At 40.6% G+C, this 25,379-nt stretch overlaps 1 protein-coding gene across 1 annotated transcript; it reads left to right on the top strand.

Moving 5' to 3' along the window:
- Nucleotides 1-1,015: 1,015 nt before the first annotated feature.
- Nucleotides 1,016-23,810, top strand: midn (midnolin). Its single transcript, XM_077226574.1, has 8 exons — nucleotides 1,016-1,286; nucleotides 3,584-3,815; nucleotides 5,873-5,960; nucleotides 6,052-6,114; nucleotides 12,461-12,925; nucleotides 13,067-13,187; nucleotides 13,292-13,597; nucleotides 20,706-23,810. The coding sequence occupies exons 1-8, from the start codon at nucleotides 1,211-1,213 to the stop codon at nucleotides 20,966-20,968; spliced, it is 1,614 nt and encodes a 537-aa protein (XP_077082689.1). The 5' UTR covers nucleotides 1,016-1,210; the 3' UTR covers nucleotides 20,969-23,810.
- Nucleotides 23,811-25,379: the final 1,569 nt, after the last annotated feature.

Genomic DNA, 25,379 nt, shown 5'->3' with positions numbered 1-25,379 from the left:
TGGAGGACAAAATTTTAAAAAATGAAACAATTTAAATGGGTTTTGCGCTAGATGTTTAAAAAAAACATATACATGTAAACCAGAGAAAATTTGTGACTTATAAATTTATAGAAAATTTTAAAATTATAATTACTGAGTGTCTCCACACTGTAAAAAATTATATGAGCAATACCTTTTTTTTTACGTTGCTTAACTCATCAAAATAAGTTAAGCAATGTTCAACTTTTTATGTTATACAAGATTCATTTTTTTAAAGTCAGTTTAATGTAATTTAAGTTGAAATGACTTAAAAACAATGTAAAAACATACCGCATAACTTATTGATTATATAATTATTTATTTTTTGCTGCCTTCAATTTTTAAATCAACTTGGATGTTTAACTTATCAAAATAAGCAATTTTTAACTTTTTATGTTATAAAAATTCAACTAATTTTTTTAAATTAATGTACATTATACTTAAGCACTGACACGTCAATTACAAAGTCCTATATTTGTTTGGTTTTGCACTACGGTGGAGTTTACCTTTTTAGATATATTTTTTTAGAAAATTTGCTTACATAACATGTATACTTTTATCTATTGCTTATCTATTGATCTACTGCTATATCGAAGTGGCGTCACCAACTTCCTGAGATTCGAATTCCACTTAAGTTTTTTTGTTTACCGTCGACTTCTCTCGTATCCAAGCAATGTGTTTTCCTTGACTGGTTGCCCGGTTACTTCTTTATGACGTCAGGACATAGTCACGCCCCTCCTAATCAATGGCTTCTCCACGTTAACATATTTTAAGGTGGCACTGAACTTATAACTTGGCTATATCTGTGTTTTACCAACCAATTGAACATCGTTTTCACTCTTAGATATACATCTGAGTGAAACTACTGTCATAAATCCATACAAATGTTATGAAACGTCCAAAAAATTAAATAAAGCATGTGATTTAAGGCCTCCACCTTAAATCACATGCTGACATCGCAAGAAGCGAAGACTCCGCCCTTTCTATGAGCTGCTTTGTAAAGAGGGGTTGTACTTCAACTCGGACGCTCGAATGCTGTCACACGGTGTAGTTTCGGATGGCAGGAACACTGGAATAGACTTGGGATTTAAACCGGTGTCTGCACTGGGAAAGCCGAATCATTTAACCCAGACACATCTTAGCGGACATTCTTTGTGGACAAATATAAACTAATCAAATATTTTCTCTATACATGCCAAAACTAGGCAACCTTGTGGAGGATTCTGAGACATTGTCGCGAAACTTTGAGGTTTTCGCTACAATTATTGGTAAGTGTCAGTGTCATATTTTTAACAAGGATATTGCACTTTTTAATGCAACAGCTGGTTTGCTGTCTTTTCTTTTTGAGTTTTGCAGTAAGTTAGGTTTCGTTTTAAAGCAAGTTACGTGTTTAGTTTGACTTACATTTGTTTTGAGTAAAAATCTATTATTAATTTTCTTAGATGATTTAAATTTGGGAAGTTAAATAGATTTTATAAAAGACATTTAAAATTAAAATACTGTCATATTTTATTCACCCTCGTGTTGTTTTGTGACACTTTCTTTCTGTGACACACAACATTAGATTATTAGAATACAGCCAAGGTTTCGATGCAGCATCTTTTTCCATAAAATACTGAGGTTGTCATTCTGCCTAAGTTTCCTTTTGTTTTCTACGGAAGAAAGTCAAATTGGTTTGGATCAACATGTTGGTAAATTACATAAAAATCAATTTTGCGTGAACTTTTCCTTTTAGTAGTAAATAAATATCAAGCTTCTAAGTTTCCACTTGATGTTAATTTATTGCTTATGCACACACACAAAAAATGTTTTGGACCTGTCTCGCTTGTTTGGAAATGGGCTTATAACTATTTTGGTCACTGGTTGGCGCTAAAACTACACCGTAAATTGTAGATGGATGGTTAGATATTTTTTCTCACACTGGTTCACACAACTCAGTGATGGCTCTGCTCATGGACCACGTGAATAAGTTGTAAAGTCTGGCATAAGGAACAACCACTTGGGCTTAATGCCAGAGGTTGTTTTTTTCACAGATCTGCAATATAACCTGAAACAAGTTCTTTTTATCAGTACTTTCTTCAGATAAGGTGTTTTATCAAAGCTGGCCCAACCATCTGTAGACGTTTGCAGACTGTAGCTTACAGCATATTTGGCACGAGAGCACGATTGTGAGTGATTGACGTAAGTGTCAATTTGTGTATCGCCCCAAGCGATGCTTATACTGGATGACTGGTCTGGGACGCGACGTTTCCTTAAGAGCATATCTGTCTTTTATGGAGGACTATTTGAATAGAGATAATCATAATCATAATACAAGCTTTCAAACGTAAGCTGCACACGTAGACAGATTACAGGCTCTTAGAACATGCGTGTATAATTATATATTTGCATATGGATGATTCTTCAATATCATTATAACTTTATACTTTAATTGACTCATTTTAATGATTTTTTTTGCATGTTACATTTCTCTATAGGCTATTGAACTTGTCCCACTCACAGACATGTTAACTTTTATTTCTGAATACAATTTTATTTATTTATAACATATTACTGTTCCCAAAACTGCTGTCAGCATTGAAGAATCACCCAAATCAATGTTTAAAAAAAGAAGGGGGGGGGGGAGGATTACCCCCATAATCCTTTATTATGGAGGTAAACCTAGATCACTGTTTGTATCGACGAAAGTAGCCATGTTGCTGCGCGATTGAACAAACTAAATTTTTCATATTACAAATATAACTCCAAAATCGGTGAAACAAAAAAATGAGTTACGCAAGACGAACTTAAAAAAAAATTACTGACAGAAAATTCGACCCCTAAATCACTGAATAATTTGGGAAACAAATATGCAACCTAGACACTTTTTTGTTTATGCACACGTTTATAGTGCGTTGTTTTGGAAACATGCCGTTTAGTGTTGCCATTTAAATATTCAAGGTGATATTTGGTGACTTTTGTTACTTTGACAGTTTGCTTCATGAATGGTGTGAAATTGGTAAAAGTAGGTTGGAACTCCAGGACTGGAGCTCCTCGCCCACTCAGATTGGATTTGTCCTCAATGAGTATAGCGATGGGGGGGTGGGGGGGCGTGGTTTGTGCTCCACGTGGGTGAGAAGTCTGTCCCCTCGTTGGCTACGAGCGCATGACGTCTTTACAGAAGCCTCCTCTGATTGGACAGCGCTTTTGTGGGTGTAACCATAGCTGCACAGTGGAAGCGAGATACGGCGAAACAACGGGCATTATTATGCGTGTTTCACTGGAGTTTCTCTTCGCGATGAGGGCTGGGGTTTAAAAAAAACCGTTGCGCTGGTTTTGCAGTAACACTGTCAACGACAAAGGACTACAGTTTACAGAATATCCATGTGTATGCACTATCGGAAAATTAGAATTAAATACTGCTGTAAAAGAAGCTATTAATTTGGAGGCTCACAGCAGGATCGATCACCAAACGGGAATAATCATTTGGGAATATTTTCCAAGAGCTTTTGCAGATAGCTTTCCACTGAGAGATCCAGCCATATCCATCCATCCGCTTCCACCGACCCTGTCTCCTCTATCGTAGGCTATCGAATGGACCAGCATCCCAGCGCCCGGAGCTGCAGCAGTCGCGGAACTGCGCCGTCCTGCGAGAGCGTCTCCGGCGAGCCCCCCATGAATTTGTACATCCACTCCACCACCGGCACACGCTTCGAGCTCTCCCTTCCCGCAGAAGAGACCGTGGAAGGGCTAAAGAGAAGACTCTCTCAAAGACTGAAAGTCCCCAAAGAAAGACTCGCTCTGCTACACAAAGAAACGTGAGTAGTAGCAGTGTTACTGTTAGGTTGCACGGTTGCGTGTTTTTAACAATGGTTAAGAGCACGTTCGGTTGGTTTTTGCTGGGCTTCCTAATGGAGATTTTCTGCCATCTCTGATGGCAAGCCGTTTTAACATTTTTTCATTTGAACTAACTAGTAGGATTTGTATTTTTTGTGTTACCAGTAACGTTACTTTTTTTTATTACTTGTACTGGTAGTAATCTTTCCACTTCATTAGCAACACATTCATTAGATATCTAGTGCATTGAATTAGCACTGTTTAGTATCTATTTAGTTAGTCACAAGTACTTATTCATTGAATACTATAGCATATTCTTTAGCTACTTGACTCTATTTCAATAATGACAGGTAACTACTGTTGTTACTGGTAATCAATTGCAATTCTAAGGAGATCTGTGGTTTATATATATATATATATATACAAACACATTCACTTCTGACTGGTACTGGTATGATTCCAGTTTTTTTTTTGACTCATTAGGTAGTAGTACTAACTGTTTAGTCGTTTTTAACCATTCAAATAGTTACTTTTATTTAGTGTAGTTTCTAATATTGGGATATTGACTACAAGGAAAACAATAATCACTATAGTATGGAAGGAATGAGCAGTTGATGACTTACTGAATAGATAGTAGTCACTACCGGAATAAGTACTTAGTATGACGAAGAAAGGTAGTCTCTTACTTGTACAAGAATAAGTAGGCTACTAATAACTAATTAGTAAAGGAAATGGCTTGCCATAGATGCACTTGGAGCCCTGTTTCACATGCACAGCACCAAATTTTTTATATTTTTTTGTTGTGGCAGTCCACAGCCTCTTCAATAGATAAATGAAAGTGATCTAAACTGTTGACAGTGGGCTGTGGAAGTCAGTTAGACCATGTGCAAGGTGCGCTAGAAACCTGTGATATCTGAAACTGTACTACTAGGCTAGCCTATTTCAAAACATTATGCAAACAATATAAGCTTTACAGCTTATAAAGGGCCCAAAGGTGTTTCCCGCTGAGAGTAGGACATGCATATAAATAGATTTTCCTAATCTCTTGATTAAACTGGTTTGTTTGCTTGGTTAGAATATGCATGGCATTAGTAATTGTCATTATAAACTTGATGTTGGTGGAATGAAGCATTCCTAGTGTGACTTGCGCTGCTGTGTTAGAATATTCTAAGCGAACGTTAAGGAAATAAGAGGCAATGTTAGTTTCAGGGCAGTAAGCACATTGCCTAACAATTGCACTTGGGTGATGGAGCTTGGAGGTGAGGGAGAAGCTCTTTTGTCACTTGCAAATGACCCAAACAGTTGCATTGTTTGTGCTATGAATTGGGCTGATTGAAAAGCCCTCACAAGTAATCACCACCAAATTACATCATCCTTTTAAAACGAAGAGCGTCGCTTAATCTCTTCTGTTTGGTTTAGCTGCCTCCAGGCCAAGTGCTCAGTCCCTTTGTTCAGCAGGAGGTGGTGACATTTAGCCTGAGCACATGTGTGTACATTATGCCACTAGGACAGACATTTTTATGGTTAAAAATCCATTTAGACAGTTTATTTGAAACATTTGAATTCATGCGGAGGAGTTTTTGGACTAAACATGCTGATTTTTATGCACTGGTATCAGACAATTTTTTGGTCTACTGGTAGAGGCTACACATGTATAAGCTTACTTTGTTTTCTATATTTGTATAAATATCTATATCTAGATACATGTACATCATGTCCGAACCAAACTGTTATTTTCATGCTGTTATAGTGGACAGTTAAAAAGGGATAGTTCACCCAAAATTCACCCATATGTCATTCCAAAGCTATGTGACTATTTTTCTGTGGAACAAAAAATATATATTTTAAAAAGGTTTTCATAAAATTGTGGACCCCATTGACTTTCATTGTATGGACAAACAGTGATACAAAATTCTTCAAAATTTCTTATTTTTTGTTTGTGCAGAAGGAAAATGTAAACAGATCTGTTTTGGAATTAACATGCTGGAATTTTTTACATCTTGGGTTTTGAAAACTAACATCTCCTTGATCTTTCTAGACGCCTGAGTTCAGGAAAACTTCAAGATTTGGGAATAACGGATGGGAGCAAGTTAACGCTGGTTCCAACAGTTGAAGCAGGCCTAATGGTAAAAATAGCATGAGCTACATTATATTTGTTGTACTTCGTTGACCCTATTTGTCACACTTATATTTACCCTAATTTCTCTCTTCCTAAAGTCTCAAGCATCAAGACCTGAGCAGTCAGTAATGCAGGCGCTGGAGAGCTTGACAGAAACCCAGGTAAGTTTCACTCTAATAAGGTCATCCCAGTAGATGTTTGAATTACACAGTGGCCCATTAAAATGGACAGTTGTGCGTACACTTAACCTAATTGCCAGGGCAGCACTGAACACCCGCACTTGGCTCTTTTTTTAAAGGATCATTTGTGTGTTTTTGAACTCTCTACTGGGCAAGATGTTGCACTGACACATAGGGTAATGGGATACAGATGATGCCCTTCTAAGCTTTTAACTCAAAGACCTCCACACACTTACTACGCATATTTTAAGAAACACCTTCTAGTTTCTAGGCAACATCTGTGAGCCGAGGCAAACCCCACCTAGAAGCCACTTTATTGAAACCCCACCTTACAAATTTAAGAAACTCTGCAACTACTATTTTATGATTATGACACTTTCTAATGTGTATTCTAACCTCATTTTACTTAATGTTTTGATTGGTTATCCAATCTAATGTTGGATATTGACAGTCATATATGTTGAAATACACTTGTATGTGCATGAAAATAGTCCACCTCCACTGCATCTTCTTGCTGATATTTTGGGAAATCCTGGGTTATTGTGTTTGTGTAGGAGAGTAAAGCGCCAATCTGTAATGACGACAGAGATGTGTGGTTGTGTGTACAAGGGGAAAGGGTAGACAGGGGGATACACCGCTCTTAATGCTCAATATGCCTTCTCCCGGCAGCTGCAGTGTCTCCTCTTTCTGTAGAAAAGCTTTTTAACCTGTTAAAAGTGGCTCACGTTTCTCCTTTCTCATCAAAAAAACTTTTTGCAGTGCCTTGCAAGGGTTAGATGTGCTTTTTCTCTGATCTAATTAGCTATTTGAAGGCAGCTAACTATGTCATTTGCCTGCTTATGAAACGACCCCGTTTTAGAAATCGTAATTTTTAGTCATCGTTTGTCTCTTTTTTGTAGCTTCATGGTTACAGACATGAACTGAGTCAGTAACATTGTCAAATGTGAGACATATCAGTCCTTCAGAACTGAAATTAGTCAACAACGACTATAAAAAGTGATCTGCACTCCATGATACTTACCGTTCTTTTCATGTACGGCTAGTTAAGGTCAGGCTTCGTTGTTACAGTGGACGACCACATATACATAGCAGAATTCCAAGAGCTACAGTTTTAGCTTCCAGGGAAAGATCTATCTAAGACTTCCCCGTAACCAGACTGTTTTATGGAAAGGGAAGGCTTGCAATTATTGGAATGGCATTTTTCCCCTTGTAACTCTGGCCTAACAGCCTTTTCTGGGCTATAATTTAAAGCTGCTGTGGTTTCGCATGTCTCTCCATAGTCTCCAGTTTTACCCTCTCCGCCATTAAAGAGGAAGAACGGAATGACATCAAGGAGTTTCTTAGTTCCAAGGGAAAATATAACCCAGTTTATGCAGTCCACTTGATTGATCCTCTTGAACATTTAAACGCCATTTTTGCATTCGAGCAGCGCTTTGTTGCTGGAAACTGTGCCCATCAAGTCGAAATAATGACTGGTGTCTGATTCTTCTGGCGACGGAGTACATTAATTAGAGGTTTCTATGCTAATCCACCTCTATAGGCAGGTAGATTGCTTGCTTTGTCCTTGGGGGATAACATATTGGTTTGTTTCTTCAAGCAAGCGGCCTCAGTGCCAAAGACTAGAGATGTTTTCCTGTCATAACTCTCCACCCTTCAGATACCCACCTACTCACTTTAGAATGGGTCCGGTGCCTGTCATTGTGTCTGAAAATGGACAGATGCAAATAATGGGATTCAACAATATAGAGCGAGTCACCTCTCTGTCACCCGCTTGTCATTTCCACCCACCCAATCCCCTTCCCAGAGGGAGCAAGGGATGAGAAGATCTGAATATGAGAAATGGCCGTACTGACGTCACCCTTGACGAGGGTCTGGAGTGTATGTGATTACCAGGGAAGACAGTGATGAGTCAGAATCCTAGGTATAGATTGAAGACAAAAATAGAAGCCGTGGGATCGCACGTCACACTGAGTGGCAAGGCTTCACAGGACATCAATGGCTTTCGTGCCATATCCACAATCAATTTTTTGATTTAGCAAATATTTGAAATAGAAAAGGTGGGCTTTGCCATGTTGTTTGAACAGCTGGCACATGGGAGGAGATATTCGTTTGCATTCATCTGATCTGTGATCAGGGCCATGCCTATGTGTGTTTGCACAGAGAGCACTCCCGATCCAAGGGGGACTAAGTTGACATGGGCAATCACTTGGATTCGTGACTGTTCTTGTTTCCCATCCGCCTTTGTGATTGAAGTGCTCAGTTTCGTGACTGAACTGAGAAGGAAGGAAGGAGGGAGGGAAGGGGACTATGGAGAACTTCTCTTTAGCCGATAACCAAGCCACAAGCCTTTTTTTAATTAGTGTTAAACTCCTCTTCTGTACTGAGCTGTTACTTTTTTAGCATTGTTCCTTCTATTTGTCATTCTTAGTGTTGCTTTATTCTGTGACCTTTCTCTAAATGTTTTTTTAGTCATTAATTAATGCTGATTCCCATGATTGTAGATATTTTGAATCCTGTTGGCTGCAAGTGCGACACGTCTGTTTTGACTCAGTCTCTCGCCTACCCAGACTAATCTGTTCAGTCATCTGAGGAAAAAGGTGTTGTGCTTTCGCGGCGCATATCTTTGATGGTCACCCGGAGCTCAGAGAATGAGGAAGAGGGGACACGGCAGAAGCAAAAAATTAAAATGCCGTCATTATTTACCTCATGTTCCTCCGAACCTGTATGATCTTTCTTTATTATGTGGAAATATATAAATCTTTTCAATTGGACTTCTTTTTTTTCATTCTTCAGAATATCCTCTTTTGTGCTCAACAGAAAAAAATCTTTTGAATAAATGATGACAGCATCTTCGTTTTTGGATAAAGTATCCCCTTAAGGGAATCATTTCTGTATGTGCCTTAAAATGATTTAGTTTTGGTCTACAGAAATGATGGAAAGAGACTCCATGCAAGTTCTGGATGATCGAATTTAGCCTTTACCCACTGAATCCTCAGCGTTCAATCATATGTAGACCTTGAGTAGGTCAAACCCCTCAAGTAAAATCTTTAAAATTAGCCGTCTCTTCAGGGTTTGAAGAAAGATGCAAATGATTTGATTATTGTAAAGGAGCTTGTTATTGCATCCACACCATTCAGGCTCCTAAGGACTAGGCTATACTACCCCCTGGTGCGTTCAAAACCAGCCAGTCGATGATGAGGGTTAATAAGCTGGTTTTGAACTTTCCGTGATTGTTGAGGCCTTTGATAGGTGACCAGTAGGCTTTTAGTCATGGTTGGTATCAAAAGAACCTGTTTTCTGATTAGACCCTTCATAGATGGGTGTATTCAGACTGTGGGTGAACGTCAGCCTGGTGCTGTTCCGAGCTCCTGCCCCATATCTCCTGTGCTACAGAAGAAACCGCCTGAAAATGAGTTCCTTGAACCGCAGGGACCCCAATAAATAAAACTGTCAGCTATAGAGTTGGGAGGGAGAAAAAAAACGGAAGGAGCCAGAGGCGTACTCTCACTGAATATTTCATCAGCATCTACTGGCATCCTTACACCCCTCCACCCTCTCTCTCGCTACAAGGTTTCTCCCCCAGCCCTCCTCCCCTGTCTCCCCTTATCATGTTTTCTTTCTCTCTCCTTCACTCGCTCTTCACTGCATAGCAACCACAGCCCACTGCAGAGCAAAATGCCTCCCCAACAAATCAAAATGGACGAAGTGCAAAGATAAAGGAATAGTAGTGCTAGTCAGTTTCAGGTGAACTAATGTTAGCTTATCCAAGTATAGAATTCTTCAACATGAACTTGTTTCCATAGACATGTCAGTATCTACCTTTTTTGTCTTTTAAATCAACCCAAACTGAATATGCAGACTTTTCCTGCATTTTCTACACTGAATTTAGTGTTAAATTTCCGAAATGAATGAAGATATGAAACAAAAAAAAAAGTGTTTCAAATTTGTCTTTTTGACTTGTTTTCCAGTAAAATGTCTAAAAATCCTTAAAACAAGATCAATTTACATGAGAAGAAACTCTGCATGAGATGTTAAGATTTGTTTCCATACAAGTCATGCTCTGGCAGATTTTGTTCACTTTCAGTCAACTTGTTACTAAAGTGAAAAATCTGATAGATGCAGTCAAACAAAAGTCCTTGTCTATTTATATCTCTAGGACTTGTTTTCAATCGCAGAAAAATATCAGTCTTACAATTTTCAATTTAGTTTCTAATAATTAAAAAAATTATTGTTTTACAGATACTTTACCTGGAAAATTACGTAAAAATACTTTTTTTTCTGCATTGTACAGCATTATTATTGATAGCTAAAAGCATATTAGCCTAAATGTTAGGCTAATATGTAAAAGACAAGGAATGATTAATGTTGAATTATTGGCATTCCAGTTCGGTGAATAATTAAAAAAAATATCTGGTCTCCGATTCCTTGTGGGCCTGTTTGGAGTTTGTGATCTGTAGTTTGTTTATTATTATTTTTCATGTAGTGATTGAAGAAAGGGTGGTTCCAGCTAGGCATTTACAAGCCAGTGTCAAGTGCGCTCGGTTATAGAACTTGATCTGAGTCCCCTGACAAGAGAGATAGTCGGTGGCCTTTAGAACAAAGACCTGTGCAAACGTACACTTGCGATCTCTTTCGAGTACCTTATCCTTTTTAGGCATAATAGACTATATGTTGCTCCATACACTCCATACACTTGACAGATTCTATATAGCAGTGTTACAGATCTAGCCAAAGTCTGGAATTTCTTAAACTCTTTTGATAACTAAATATGGGTGTTCTTCCACAACCACCAAGACTCTCCATAATGGTCTGTTCATATTTCTTAGTTTTTCTAGTCGATGACAAGAACACTTAAAACACCACAAAAACATTAACTGTATACATGCGCACGCATTTCTCAGATGCCATGTAAGTGAAGACTGAAGATCTGTAAACCCACTGTGTCCTTGTGGTCATTCGTTTATTGCACCAGAAGCGTGTGGGCTGGCCGATGTATTGACAAAGGTCTGTGTGACTCAAACTGACGGCTGTTGTGGGGAATGTCTATGCAGACCATGTCCTCACCTTTCAGAGGCACTTTTACTGGTTTATGGGGGTTCACACACTCTCTCATCATGTGGGATGAGACTGGGCTTTGAGTGAGTCAGTGAGATGCTTGGGCTTTATGATGACTGATCTGCAAGGCTAATGTGGGGTCTCGAACACTTTACTTGATGATTTGCAGGCGCAAATAATTTTAATTATTAGTGTCTGGATGTTCAGCACCCTCCTTGCTGCAGATATTCAAAGCCTTTGTCCTATTACAAAGTCACTCCGCTATATGGCAATGGAAGTAGAGTAATTATTGGAATCTTTTGTTGGAGTCTGATTTGTGCATTAGATGCAAATCAACTCACTAGACAGCTGTCAGTCAGGGGTGGGATCCACCCTCACTCTGGGTTGAGCCACCAATTTCACAATTGACATTTAAATGGGTTGCAATCAAACTTGACAGGATATTCAGTGTATTTTCTTTTAATTTTGTGAGTTCATAGTCATTCAAGGAGGATTTTTTTTACTTTATCCTTCTTAGAGATGGAATAAGGGTCTACGTGTCTGGCTCTCCACGTCTGTCAGTGAGTGGTAAATGTCACTCGACTGTGAGAGTGACTGTTCGATGGAAAAATAGATCCGCAAAAGAGCTAGAGAAAAAAACTATGGTGGGTAGACCCCAGTAATTCAAAAGGTTAACAACAGGTCAGCCAGCACAAGCACGATCGGACAATGTATAGATCTAATGGCTTTCATTGTCTTTTCTGGTACCTTTGATTCTTTCTTTGTGTGTTAGTCATTCTGCATCTTTACATATTTACTATCACACATTGGTGAAGTTAGAACATCCTCAGAATGTGGCAGACGCAACACAGAGAGTCTGAGGGTTGAGATCGAACAAGGAGAAGGTTGTTTTGAGTCAAGACAAGCACTCTGTACTTCTCGCCTTGTTATCAAGGGGTCGGAGAGACCCTTGGCTCAACTACCATTCTGGGTACTCCTAAAATGGACAAGCCTTTCCGGTCCAGCCTTTCAAACAATTAGCTATTATGTGACTGTGTGGCGAGTGGGTCTGCATCCTGTTTCTATGGCTGATTTTTCAGGCCTGGGGCCAAACAGAAGTTAGTTTTTCGTGGGTGTGCTGAATGGTAGAGTATTGTGTGTATGTGTGTGCCTTTTTGTATACTTCTGCTTATTCATAAAAAGGCATTCAGTCATATTGCCAAATTCTTTTCCAGTTTATAGCAGTACAAATGGAATAACCAAAGCCACCCCCCTCTTCATTTCCTGTTCACAGGTCAGCGATTTCCTGTCTGGCCGGTCTCCTTTAACCCTGGCTCTGCGAGTAGGCGATCATATGATGTTTGTCCAACTGCAGTTGGCAGCGCAGCACTCGGGCGGCCCACAGTTACAGCATCGGCATCTCATATCACGCGGGAGTCCAGAAGGCACAACAGGACAGTCTCATGGAGCTTCGGGCTCTGCCTCTGGGATGGCGAGGGTTTCACACAACCCCCACCCACATCACCCGCACCCACATCCTCACCATCCAAACACAAAGCTCCCATCTAACCCTTCGGCCTTCCCACCTCCCCCCTCTATCCCATCTGTTCCTCCCATATACCCCACCTCAGCCTCAGGGCACTGTAGCCCTCCACCGAACCCCTCTCAGATCCCTGGAAGTTTTCTTCACTCCCCTCAGCCATCTTCGGCCTGTCCCACCTCTCCAAGCAGCCCCAGTCCTGCAGCTTCCTGTCCAGAGGTGAGCCACTGTTTGTCCTACATTATCCAATTCAGTAATTTTGTATAATAATGGCAATAGAGTTGATTTACAAATTAGATAAGATGCACTAAGATGTAAAAGCGATAGTAAGAGTTGACCACTGGCCTATGTTTTGCACAGGCCAACTGCCCAGCAAAGACGTCTGGCAACTGTAACACTCCCTCGCGGTCCCGCAAACCAGGCGCTATCATTGAAAGTTTTGTGAACCATGCTCCTGGAGTCTTTTCCGGGACATTTTCAGGTATAACTTCTCAATAGAAGATTTAAATAATCTTCTATTTATATAGAATATTTATGTAAACTAATTAAATGTTTATGTAATATCTATATTGGTTCTTCCCTAAGGCACTTTGCATCCCAACTGTCAGGACAGCACCGGACGTCCCAGGCGGGACATAGGCACCATCCTCCAAATCTTGAATGACCTTTTGAGTGCCACTAGGCATTACCAGGGCATGCCACCATCACTCACGCAGCTCCGCTATCAGACCCAGTGCAACAGCCCAAGTTCGCCAGCACCATCACCACCGCCTTCACCTCCCCACACTCTCGGACTAACCGGCCTGCCTACCAGAGTGCCCTCTGAGACTCAGCCCACCCTCCACCCACTGGTGCAGTGCCAGAGCCAGATCCGCATGTGCAAGCCTCCCGGTACGTTTTATTGCATTTGCCAGAATTTGGCCTTGTAGTGATGCATGTCCTGGAGTGTTTACTGTAGCTAAAAGTATTTTGATTGTAGCCAAGAGGTTCAGGATTCAAATTCAAGGCAGTGTTAACATGGCTTCAAAAGGTCCAAGACAAGGGTGTAAGGATAAGAAAAGTGAAGATGTTAGAGAGGGGGAGAAGGAACTAGGCTTGTTCTTTCAGGACCTGGTAGTCAAGCTCCAGCAGCCACAGCATGTCTGGCTTTGTCTCTGTGCTGACGGTGTCCTCTTTCCTCTGAGAGGCAAAGAATGGGGGTGGACTACTCTGTTACCAAGAGGAAGAAGGCAGAGAGCCAGAGCGAGAGAGATAACGAAGCGAGATAGCGCTCACAGACGTGTGGCAGGTACCCCGCTCTGTCTGGTAAAAACTGATTATCTGGGGCAGCTCACTTTAGCGCTGAGAAGGAAATTGAACTGCTCTGTCATGAAACACCACTGTTGGAGAGTACAGAGATAATGAAGAAATATCCTCCTTGCACTGTTCAAAGCACGGGCCTGTTATCAATCTAGACTAGATTAAAAGCATACCAAGCTAACACTGCACAATATGAAAACATATCATCAACTACTTGGGTGGAATAACTTCGGTCACTCGATTTCCACAAAGGGGTTAGGAATCCTACTCATTTTTTGAGATGATGCATACTTTTCCCGTGTGTTAACCACTCTTCTGCTTGCATAATCCCAAGTCATTGGTTTCTCACTTTTATACTGATCCCACATTGAAATTAAATGGGCCATCTTACTGGTTCCCTTCTTGCTCATCTGCAAAACTGTCCCAGCAGTCAGAGCCGGTGCTACTCAATGGATGCTTGTTTTCATATCAGCCTTTAAATGGAGATTTACTCAATAAATATGAACTCCAAGAGAATGCTCATTGTGTTTGAAAGTCAGCAAGAGGAGGCGGAGGGAAAATACCAAGAGTCCATTCATAAAATTGTTTATATCTGGCCAGTGACTGCCCACTGATTAATTGGTACTTCCTCTTGGGCAAGAGAGATAAAAATGGAAGGGCGCTGTGCCTATTTTCTGGACAAAACTGCTTTGCTTGTCAACATGTTTGTGAACCTATGGTGTAGGGTGAGATTTAGTTGTGAGATCGCTAGACAGTTGTTTTGAGCTCTTTAAGACCTTTATCTCTTAGCACCTGGTGACCAACTTGTCTCCATTGGACAGACACCTGTGTACTTCATGACCCCTTTGAAATGTCACATACTTTTAGCCAGGGTATCATAATTTCTCACTATACTGTCTATTTGATGTGATTGCAGACCAAACAAACCCGATATGCCCACCATACTTGTTTAGACATCCATCTATTCACACTGTTGTTGGATTCTTCTATATATTTGGCTTTGACAGACTGTAGTCAGTGTTTTCAGTGAGGCTGGAGAGAATATGGGGGATGGAGAGCTGGGGCTACAAATAGGGTCGCCTATTCTTGACTCAAATTCCTGTGCTCGCCGGGGTCTCTCAGACCACTTTGCCCACTGACGGCAACCCCTTTGTTTGACCTAGTGTTCTCAAATAGTGCAGTAGTGTACAGGCCTCTCCTTTTGTAGAGACTGTGGAAGAATGAATGCCTGTAGGTTTAAAACGTAGGGCTGGCCTTTAGATTTGGTGTTGCCTGGCCACTGCGCTGAATGGAGGGAGGGAAGGGGGATGAAACAAGTTTCAACTGGGAGGGGGTGGATAGTGCAGGAATGCTTTCGCCCCTCAATGTTCTGTACTATCTGTCAGCTCAGGTTAGTTTAGTTTGGGCTGTGCAAGAGCGTTAGGGTGGAGCTGTATTTTAGCAGGGTGAGAGAGAAAGAACAAGGAAGGGTGCTTGAATTCCTCCCCTAGCTCATTTAATCCAACCATAAGTAAACGCTCCTGGCTGCTGTGTACATACTGCGGCGATGTGAAATGTCAAGATTTCAGTCCTCCTTGTCCTGGGCTCCCTGGTGCTTAAACATTGCCAAGTTCTTTTCCTAACCCAAAAGAGACAGTTTGCCTCTGTGCAGATTGCTTGATCAAGTGCCCCAGGGCTCTCACCATGTCACTGTGGTGCTCAGACCTGCCCAGCTTACCCGGGGGTTAAATAATTAATTCCCCCTCCTTGCTCACTGCCAACAAGCATGTAAGAAACCCCCCAGGCTGACTATCCTTAGCTGCTCATCAGGCGGGGGCCATGGCTAGCCATATCCGATGTCTTTTATTGCTCCTAGTATGCAAATTATGGTCATTTGAGACCACGGCTCCCTGCTGGGTCATTGATGCCATCGCATCAGAGAAGCAATGGAGATGTCAAGCTTTGGCCGCTCCCCTGGTTTAGTTCTTGCTTGGGCTGCAGATGGCTGAACACAATGCCTGTCCTATGCTGTGCACCCACTCCGAGCTCCTCCCAACCCAGAGGCAACACTGGCGCCCATCCCAGCTCTCTGGGAGTTAGCTACAGCTGGCCTATAGAACAGGATTACCTACTGATCTCAGAGTACATCTTAACAGGAGCATTGCAAACTATAAAAGAGTATTTTCTTGGGGGCTAAGCTGGTCCTTTTGTAAGAAGATCCTGAGGAGTTTTGGTTGCACAGCGCAAATGCTATAAATGCCTATAGATTGGTCAACACAATAAAGAATATATTTTAAAATTGTTTAAAACACATGCCTATTATATCTATTTTGGTTTCTTGTGGTTTTAAAAATGTTTTACCAATTTTTCATTAACCGACAATTTTCCATTTTATTATTTTAAATAGTCATTCTACATGTTTTTTATTTAGTGGGCAAAAGTTATTTAAATATTTATAAGCAGTGTTTTATTACAGTATTTTCACATCATTATTATTTTTAAGTAACAACATTATTTAACATAATCACTATTAATATTGTTAAAAATATAAAGTATTTTACGAATTTTATACTTTTTTTTTTATTTTCTTCAATTTAAAATCAGGAATCAGAAATCAGTTTTTTTGACATAATTTTTACCTTTTTGCCTCCAAAATATAGGAAAATAAATTTGAATAACTAAATTAAAAACATGATCATCTGGTAGGAAGCATATTCAACTCGAGTGGGTTGTATTTTCAAAGTATGTTTGGGGAAATCAGTAGATCTGGACAAAAAATAACCATTAGAGGCCAAAGTTTGATGTCTGACACACTGTGACATACTTTCATGTAACTCCCTCCTCCTCTGCCAAGACATCTCCTCTTGATGTAGAGTGATTGCTGTACCCAAACTCGAAAAGATCAGAAGACTTATCAAGACAAACAAACAAGTCGAAGACAAGTGTTAATTAAGCTGATCTTTAATGGATCAATGGCAAAAGGGAAGCTCAGAGAGACTGCCAGATCGCTTTACTGTGGGCCGACACATTGGGTTGGGCTTAATGTTTACCCAAAACCCTGCTTAACTGACCTAATACCTGCAGACAGGCCAACAGCCTCATCGATTGGGTAAAAATCCTCCCTCCATTGCTCTCTCTCTCTCACTCTCACTCTCTCTCTCTCACACACTCTCTCCTCATTCTTAATTCTCCTCCTTTCCATTTTCCTCTCTCACGTGGTTATCAGCACTCAGCCTGAATCTTTCTCCCTCCATGCAGGGATCAATACATTCTCATACATCATCTCTTTCCCTTCAAAAAGCACGAGGCAAGAGCATAACATCCCAGCTTTTTGCACACTGCTACTTTTTAGATTCCAGAGGGATTTTTGTGTGATCTCTTCCACCCTCCATGGCTTGTTCTCATTTGCCTATTTCTGTCTATATTTATGTGTCTCTTAGGCCTCCGTCACGAGGCTGTATTGAGGAGGAGGGACGTGGGTGGATGTGGGTGCTGGGGGGAGGGGGTTAGAAAGAAGGCCAGGTGTATATCTCATGCGCGGGCCCAAACAGCTGTGTGGCAGAAGGCGGGGCAAGGGTTGTTTTGTCCTTTCCTCCCCCTGCTTCTTTCCCCTGAGGCTTGGCAGAGCTTGTCACAAGCCCTTTTTCTTTTTTGCCCCAACCCCCCTAATTTGAGCCGCAGGCCTGAGAATGCAGAGTGCGCAGTGAGGACACTGCAGCACACACGGCTCGCTCTGAGACAATGCATCTTTGGCGAAGGAGGATGAGGGGAGGAAGGGAAGGGCAGAGAGGGTGAATGCAGGGGGAGGGGCTTTTTCTGTCCATGATGTTCACTTGCAATCGTTGCTGGCAGCCAAATTACTCTCTGTTCTTGTCCACCCACCCCCCATATGTGTATGAGTCCAAACCTTACCATAGGGAGGGGTCTAGGAAGCACGAAGGGACAGAGAAGGGAGAGCTTTTGCACTGCTTGTTCTGCCTTTGTTCCCAGCGTATCCCAGCCCCCCTACCGCAGCCGTTCACTCTTTTTGCACTCACGACAGCTTAGGCGGATCTGTTGGGATGGCTTCAGGCTGGGGAGCCATGCCACAGCCTAATAATAACCCCCCTAAACGGGTGCATTGAGTCTCCCCCGGGCAACCACGCTCATCCTTATAATGATGCGGGGGTTGTTCGAAACATTCAGTTAAGTTTGTTTTTCCTTGCAGCACAATCCCCAAGCCATGCCAAACTAGTGGTGATGTTTTTACAGTGTCCGTGGATCTGTTTGAATGGGCGACTGTGTGAGAAAGGACATTGGCAGAGGCCACAAATTCTCACAAAGAACAAAAAGGAACTTGGCTTAGTAGCCAAGGGTCTGCCTTAATGTCTTTGAGACCATTGTAAGCTTCGTACAATACCTTGACAGTGGCATACCGTGCCCAGTGCCGTTAATGAGCTCCTCTGCTCTTTTTTTCCCCTCACAGACTTTTTGTAGTTAGGTCCCTTGGGGCTCCGTAGCCTTATGCAGCAAGGTTTTTTTTTTCACCAGCCCCAGTTGGTATGCAGAGAAGAGCTGACAGGCTGCAAGGTGAGGTGGCTGGCCTACTTTTGAGGCCTAGAGTTGCAGCGAGACTCTTTGAAAGGGCAGATGAAGGAGAAAAACAGTAGTGTAAGCATATAAACCCTTTCTGAATGCTTTATCTTTTGAGTTTGTGCAGTCGAACAAAGAACTTCATAACCTGTAAAGTCCTATGAGACCAGAACCTCTCTAATCATGCTAAAACGCCAGAGAAAGCCCCAAATCTGATTTGTCTAAACAGGTTAGGAAGGAACTGTTTGGCGGACCTCTGTTGTTGTTGTTTGTACAGCCTGTTCTTTCTCTACAAATATCCAAATGATTAAAACTACCACTTACATTTGTATCGCAAATCCTTCCTAGATGGCTCAAACCCGCCCACCCCGGAAAAGTATTATGTAAAGGGGGAAATTAAAGCCACACGAAATCCTGATTTCATTTTGATATGGTGAGGTGGATGAAATTGATTAGCGAATGAGAATATGCATTTGAACTCTTTTTCTATTGCAATCTGGGTGGAATTCCAGAGCATGTCTTTCTCACTCTACCTCCTTGTCTGTCTTTCTCTCCTGAGGGATTGGGGAGGGGTGAACCATGTGCACATGGGGTTGGGGGTCTTGGTATTGGGGGGTTGGGTGGGTGATTACTTGTTCAATGAGCTCAGGCCAGGAAAAGAAAGGGGGGAAAAAGGGCCCGGCTCACTTCGCTTACAATTTCCATTCGCTTGCATTTTCTATTGAAAGCCAATAGCAGTGTCCTCGCCTGGAGATGGATTGCTGCGCTAGAGCTAAGGTTTAATCAATAGGTCTTTTTAATTTGCCATCGATCCATGTTAAAAGCTACTGCTGCTGGTGCTGTGTGCGTATGTGTGGCAGAGCACATGCAATGAAAGTCTATGCTCGGGATTATTGACATTCTAGCCGGCTATTTCATTATTTAATTCTGGGATAGTTTCTAATGGAGCTGGCTAATAGATTGTGGTTTCTTTTTCTCTTCCATTCTCTTGAATATATTTATAAATGAAAGGTTTAGGGTTGAGCTGGGGAGTGGAAAACCCCGTCGTGCCCAACCCTCCCAAATTGGTGCATTAGCCATTAAAACCCTAGCATTGTTTGTGAGATTAGAAATGGCAAGGTATTTGCTTCCTGTGATAGAAATTGTATTGCTTAGGAATGTGTGTGCACATGCACTTGTGGGTGTCGGTCTCCTCGCTGGTTCCTTTATGAGAATGCACTTCTCCCTTTTGCGTATCTCAAGGACACGTCTGCCAGAGCCACTTCTGATAAGGGAAGAGAGGACTTGCTGCCACATACTGGGATGCTCTTCTAAAATGAGACGGCAGCAGAGTGTGCTTATTTCTGTACTGACTAAAAAAGAGAGAGTGATTGGCCGGAGGTAATCGCAGCATGCCTTTTTAAGAACATCGACGTCACCACTCAGACTTTAGTTTATTTATCCAGCACCCGGCCTTAGATAACATTCAGCAGGATCAACAGTCGGGATCCAATGCATTGAGTCATTCTGTCCTAGACCAAATATGTGTACTGCACCAGCACTTCCCCCTGCTGAAAACACTAGCGTAGATAGTCACTACCCTATGTTGTGTTTTAATTGCTTGTCGGGGTTGTGAATCTAGCTTGGGATCAGATGCTCAAATGCGAATGGTGTCCACTTCTGTAATCTTTAAGTATTTCTTGATCAACCAGCTCTGCCTGAATGCTTTGGTGCGCCAGCCATGGATGAGTCACAGTGGTCAACTAGTCATTCAACAACCTCCTAGTCATTTATTGTTTTTTATTTAAAAATTATTATTATTTACTTATTTATTTAAATATATTTTTGTTGACATGCACAAATTGTCATTTTTTTTTCAACACCTTTCTTACCCATCACAGCCATACACATTCAAATGGAAGTCTTTGGCCATTGTTCCACGTCTGTCACTGTTTTTTTTTTTTTTAGTGTCTCATCATTAGTGTTGCAACTTTAAGATGGCATGTAACTCAGGATTTGATTTTGGAACAATGTAGTTTTGCACATTCTTAGCAACTTTAGCTAGTTTATACTAACTTAATATGTACCAAGTAGTCTGAAGCAACCATTCAAGGTTTGACTGACTTTACTCTAGACTCTAACTCTTGCTCTTTCCCCTCTGGTTCTTTAGGAGACCGATTGCGTCAGACGGAGAACCGTGCCACACGCTGCAAGGTAGAGCGACTGCAGCTGCTCATGCAGCAGAAGCGTCTGCGCAGGAAGGCCCGGCGAGACTCTCGTGCCCCGTACCACTGGCTCCCCAACCGCAAGGCCGGGCGCAGCAACAGTAACAGCAGTATGTCTAGCGAAGGCTCCCTGGACCTGGACTTTGAGGACTCTGTGTGGAAGCCCGATGTCAAAGCTGATATGAAATCGGAGTTCATCATGGCCTGAAGCAGCAATGGTTGCTCCATTTTCAAGGAAGATTGGGGTTTACACTTTAGAGAGGAGAATTTCCGAAGACTGTACACACAGATGCACATTCAGAATATGGTAGGCTTTACTCCTCGTCTATCCTGTGACCACAAAGACTTTACAGAAAGGAAGATTCACAGACTTTTACTTACCTTACGTCCTTGATAGACTACGATCTTGGAACAGACTAAATTTCCAAAGGACGATGTTTGGATATGGATTGGACTGATAATAGACAGAATTTGGACTCTGACCGTCCAAGAAGTAAACGCAAATAAGCATAGCAGACGTCATCGGTGTTGGGATTTGTTTTTCTCTTTCGTTTATGTTTTTCCTTTTTTTTTTTTATCCAGGGGGAAGATCCATACATGCCAAATAAAGGGCATGATGAACTGACAAAAATCAGATACTGATCCTACTTCCTCCTTTTTTTTGTTATGAATGGGCATTCACAGTTCAAGAATCATCTGAAGGGGGTTATCTTCTTTGTGTTAAAGTCCTGTTTTTCTTGAATCATGATGATTTCTGAAACAATATGTAGCATTACCCACAAAGCATTCAGGTTTTTTATCTTGTAGACAAGGAGGGTTCATTTGCACACACACCTGTGATTTGTAATAGACAAATGATATCATAACATAAGCAAGAAATGGCACAGTGCATGTTTAGTATATAAATGTAAAAAAAAAATACAAAAAAGTATTTCTCAACAACAGCTCAGTAGAGTCAGAGGTTCAAGTAGGAAACTAGAATATGAAACGAAACAAAAATATGCTGATGTGATTGAAGATGCGAGGCTGGTTGTTTTTAGTATATATATAAAGAACAACTTTTCTTTTTTACCTCCGCGAAATTAAACAAACCAACCAAATGTAAAACTGCAGTTGCTCACCAAGGCTCAAGTCACGCTGTGAAATGAATCTGATGTTTTATAATCATTTAAATACATTGCTGTCTAAATGTGTATAATAGAGAGAGTGGTGGGGTGCCAGAGGAATAGTTTACAAATGTGCATTAATGGCAGAGGGGAATCTCTCATTTATGCGTTCAACTAAAACAACCCGCCGTTCAATGGTTTTATTCCGGGAAACACTGACAGTTGTGACACAATTTCAACAAGATTACCCTTATTTGTGCGTTCGCCCAGACTTCTTTGCAGATTCCCACGTAAACATCCAGACCGGAGCGTATCTCCCCCTTTACACTATGATAGTGCCTCATATATAGACGTACTGACATATTCAATCAGGCGTTCCACAGACAGACGGTTCTGCTGCTATATGGGACTTCTATTTGCATGCAAAAGTGTGAATTATCCTGATCCTTTTTTGTAGAAAATAATAATACCAATACTGAGAAACTGGTGCTGAAAAGAAAAGATATACAAGCATGAATTTATGAAAAATGGGATGGGGATGGGATGGGATGGGGATGGGGATGGGGATGGGATGGGATGGGGGGGGGACCCAGACATTTGCCCCAGATATTTTGGAATTTCGATTTGGAAACGTGATGTTACATATCAGTTGCAAACCAAAACAGGACTGGAATTCTACTGTACATGGATAATTTCTGGACTAACTAAGGAACAATTAAATATTTTCTACTCTCAACATCTAAGGGATTCTCAGAGCAAACCCCAACACTCCCATTGACCTGTCCAGAGGGGGACTAACCAACCAACATTCGCCCCTAATGACTACTTGGAAATAAACGTGAAAATGTCCTAAACCACATCAATGTTGCACTCACTGAGTTTGCAATGAGATTACCTACCTGAAAGGGAACATTGTCTATTCCTTTTTTTTCTGTTCAAGTGGCCTTAACGTTCATTATCTAAACACTTGCAGAGTGGTGGACAACATAGGGATGTTTCTTTTGTTTTTGTCCTGTGTTTTTGTTAAAGCATCACTTTTTCTGGGGCAATTTTTGTGTTTAGGAGGTGGAGGCTCTATTATGTCAAGGCTTCGGTGCCTTAAAGTTTTGCCCTATCTGTGTGTACAAAAAAAAATCTGAACAAATTATTCACATTTATGCAGGTTTTTATCAATTTATAGGAGCTCTGGTAGAATATTGTCTTTTATGATTGTTACAAGTCACAACCTGGAGGTTAAACAGGTTCCATCAGTGTGTTCCGTTGTTTGTTTGATTACGTCCATTGAACCCTGCTCTCCTACAAAGAAGCAACAAATTTAATTGAAAAAAGGAAGTTTCAACTGCAGTGCTATAGTGACAAAGTGCCCTAACTCTCAACTGAGAAGTCCTTTAAGGACACATTGACAACATGCACTTCCCTTCTTCTCATATAAATGACTTAAAAGGACAATTTCTCCCTTTCCCCCAAGAAAATCATTATTTAATTTTTATATATGTATGAAATATACTCTGTGTGTGCCTCACCTATATGTAAAGCGGTAAAAAAAAAAAAAGAAGTGAAAATGAAAAAAAGCATAGGAGATGATCTGATTTTTAGGATAGGGTAATTGAATGAGGGTGGAGGGAGGGAACGGGGGGCATTTTCAATAGTTTGTTGGAGTTCTGATCACATCATTTAAGTTGCCTGTTCTTTCTTGTAGCCAATGAAAACTGATTACAAGAGTCAAGAAAAAAAAAAAACAATTTACAATGTTCTAGCTATAGACCGGTGTAGCACATGTGTGACTGTATTAATTTATGAAACCAAAATGGTAACTGTGAATTATGTATTTCTTTGTGCTTTTTTTAAAGTGGGAAGAAGGCGGGAGAAAAGGGCGTTGCTGTGCCCTGTTTTGTTTTTGTGGAATATAATGGAAATAATCGAGTAAAAAAAAAAAAAGGAAAATATCTAAATATATTTTTTTCTTAAGCAATACATTTCAGTGTGACTTGTGATAGGACATTTTCTTTTTTTAGGTAATAAATTGAAAGAAAAAAAATATTTTTTTGGTGTATTTTGTCTATTTTTTGTCTATGTGTGACTTTATCCCATGTGAAATTTGCAAGTTATATATATTTTACTATGAAAAGCTATGAGCTGTTATATAAGCGCTATCCTATACTATAAGCGACAGATAGATAGATAGATAGATAGATAGATAGATAGATAGATAGATAGATAGATAGATAGATAGATAGATAGATAGATAGATAGAATCAACAGTATCCTACTCAGGCATTGTCGACCATTTTGGATTCATGTTTTCACTTAGCTTGTCATGTTGTCTGAATGCTAATTTGGCCAAAATAAGATATATTATAAGACAGAATAGCTAAAATACTAAACTTTTAGAACAAACTTTGTATAAAGAGCACACTTACGATGCTTCAAAATGCTATGTTTCCTAAAATGCTAAAGGTAGCTTTTATGTTAGAGCAATTACGTTGGTAGCTTGTGTTGCCACCTTGGTGCTCATTTGTGTCTTTCTCTATTACCAATTCCTTATAGTTTATAACAAGGGTGGAGTATATCTACGTACTGAATGGAGTGTCAGAGTGCAGTTTCGTGATGAAAGCTAGCTTTAAAGCCTACAGATTTATATGTGTCTGCTGTTCGCTCAACCGCAGGGGTGCCAGATCAGAGCCGGATCGAGCGAAGTGACGGCGACTGAGACTCCCAACGCTCCCCCCATCTGTCAGCCGGTCCGTCGTCCTCTCGAGAGCTGAGACGAGATGACAGATTGAGGGTGAGGGCAGGACTGGCTGGTACAGTAGGCAAATGGTGCAGATACACATGCTGTTTTAAGGAGAAGCCTTCAGCTCAAAGCTCCCACTCTCTCTGAAGAATTGAGAATTAAAATATCTCATAACATAAGAGGAAGCCATTTGCAGAAAAATTAAAGCAAAAGACAAGAACATTGGAGTTCAAATTGGTTTTCAAATGAGGAAGATTACTGGCACACACCACGCACGCTAATTCCAACTACTCTGTTTAAAATCCCTGCTAGTGAGTGGGGTCATCTCAGAAATAGTATGTGGGTGACTTCCCTCTGGATCTCTTCAATCTGCAATGCCAAACACAATTATAAAGCATCGTTTTTTTATTTTATTTTTATGTTTTTTTTTGTTTTTTTATTTCTACATGTTTTTTTGCTCTATTATTGCAACAAGTAAATTGACTATATTTTTAATATTAAAGTACTTTTAGATGAAATATAGCAAATGTCACACTGCAGAATACAATGCTTGAAATGTCAACAACATATCTGCTAAAATAATATCTACTTTATCTTTTCCCCATATTAATGGTGAATGAATCATGGCTGTTTACATATGTGGTGCAGCTTGTGTAGTTTTTGTTGGTAAAAACTACACAAGCAAAACCACCAATTCCCCAAGTTCCTTGTGGTTTTTCCTCAGTAATGATATTTACAGCTAGGATAGTTTGCATATGTATTATTATTAGCAAACATTA

The sequence above is a fragment of the Siphateles boraxobius genome, unplaced genomic scaffold, assembly GCF_051911475.1.
Source record: "Siphateles boraxobius isolate OS27281-9 unplaced genomic scaffold, OSU_SipBor_1 13, whole genome shotgun sequence".
NCBI lineage: Eukaryota > Metazoa > Chordata > Actinopteri > Cypriniformes > Leuciscidae > Siphateles > Siphateles boraxobius.
Note: the sequence above shows the minus strand (reverse complement) of the source record. Positions and strands in the feature narration are given on the sequence as shown.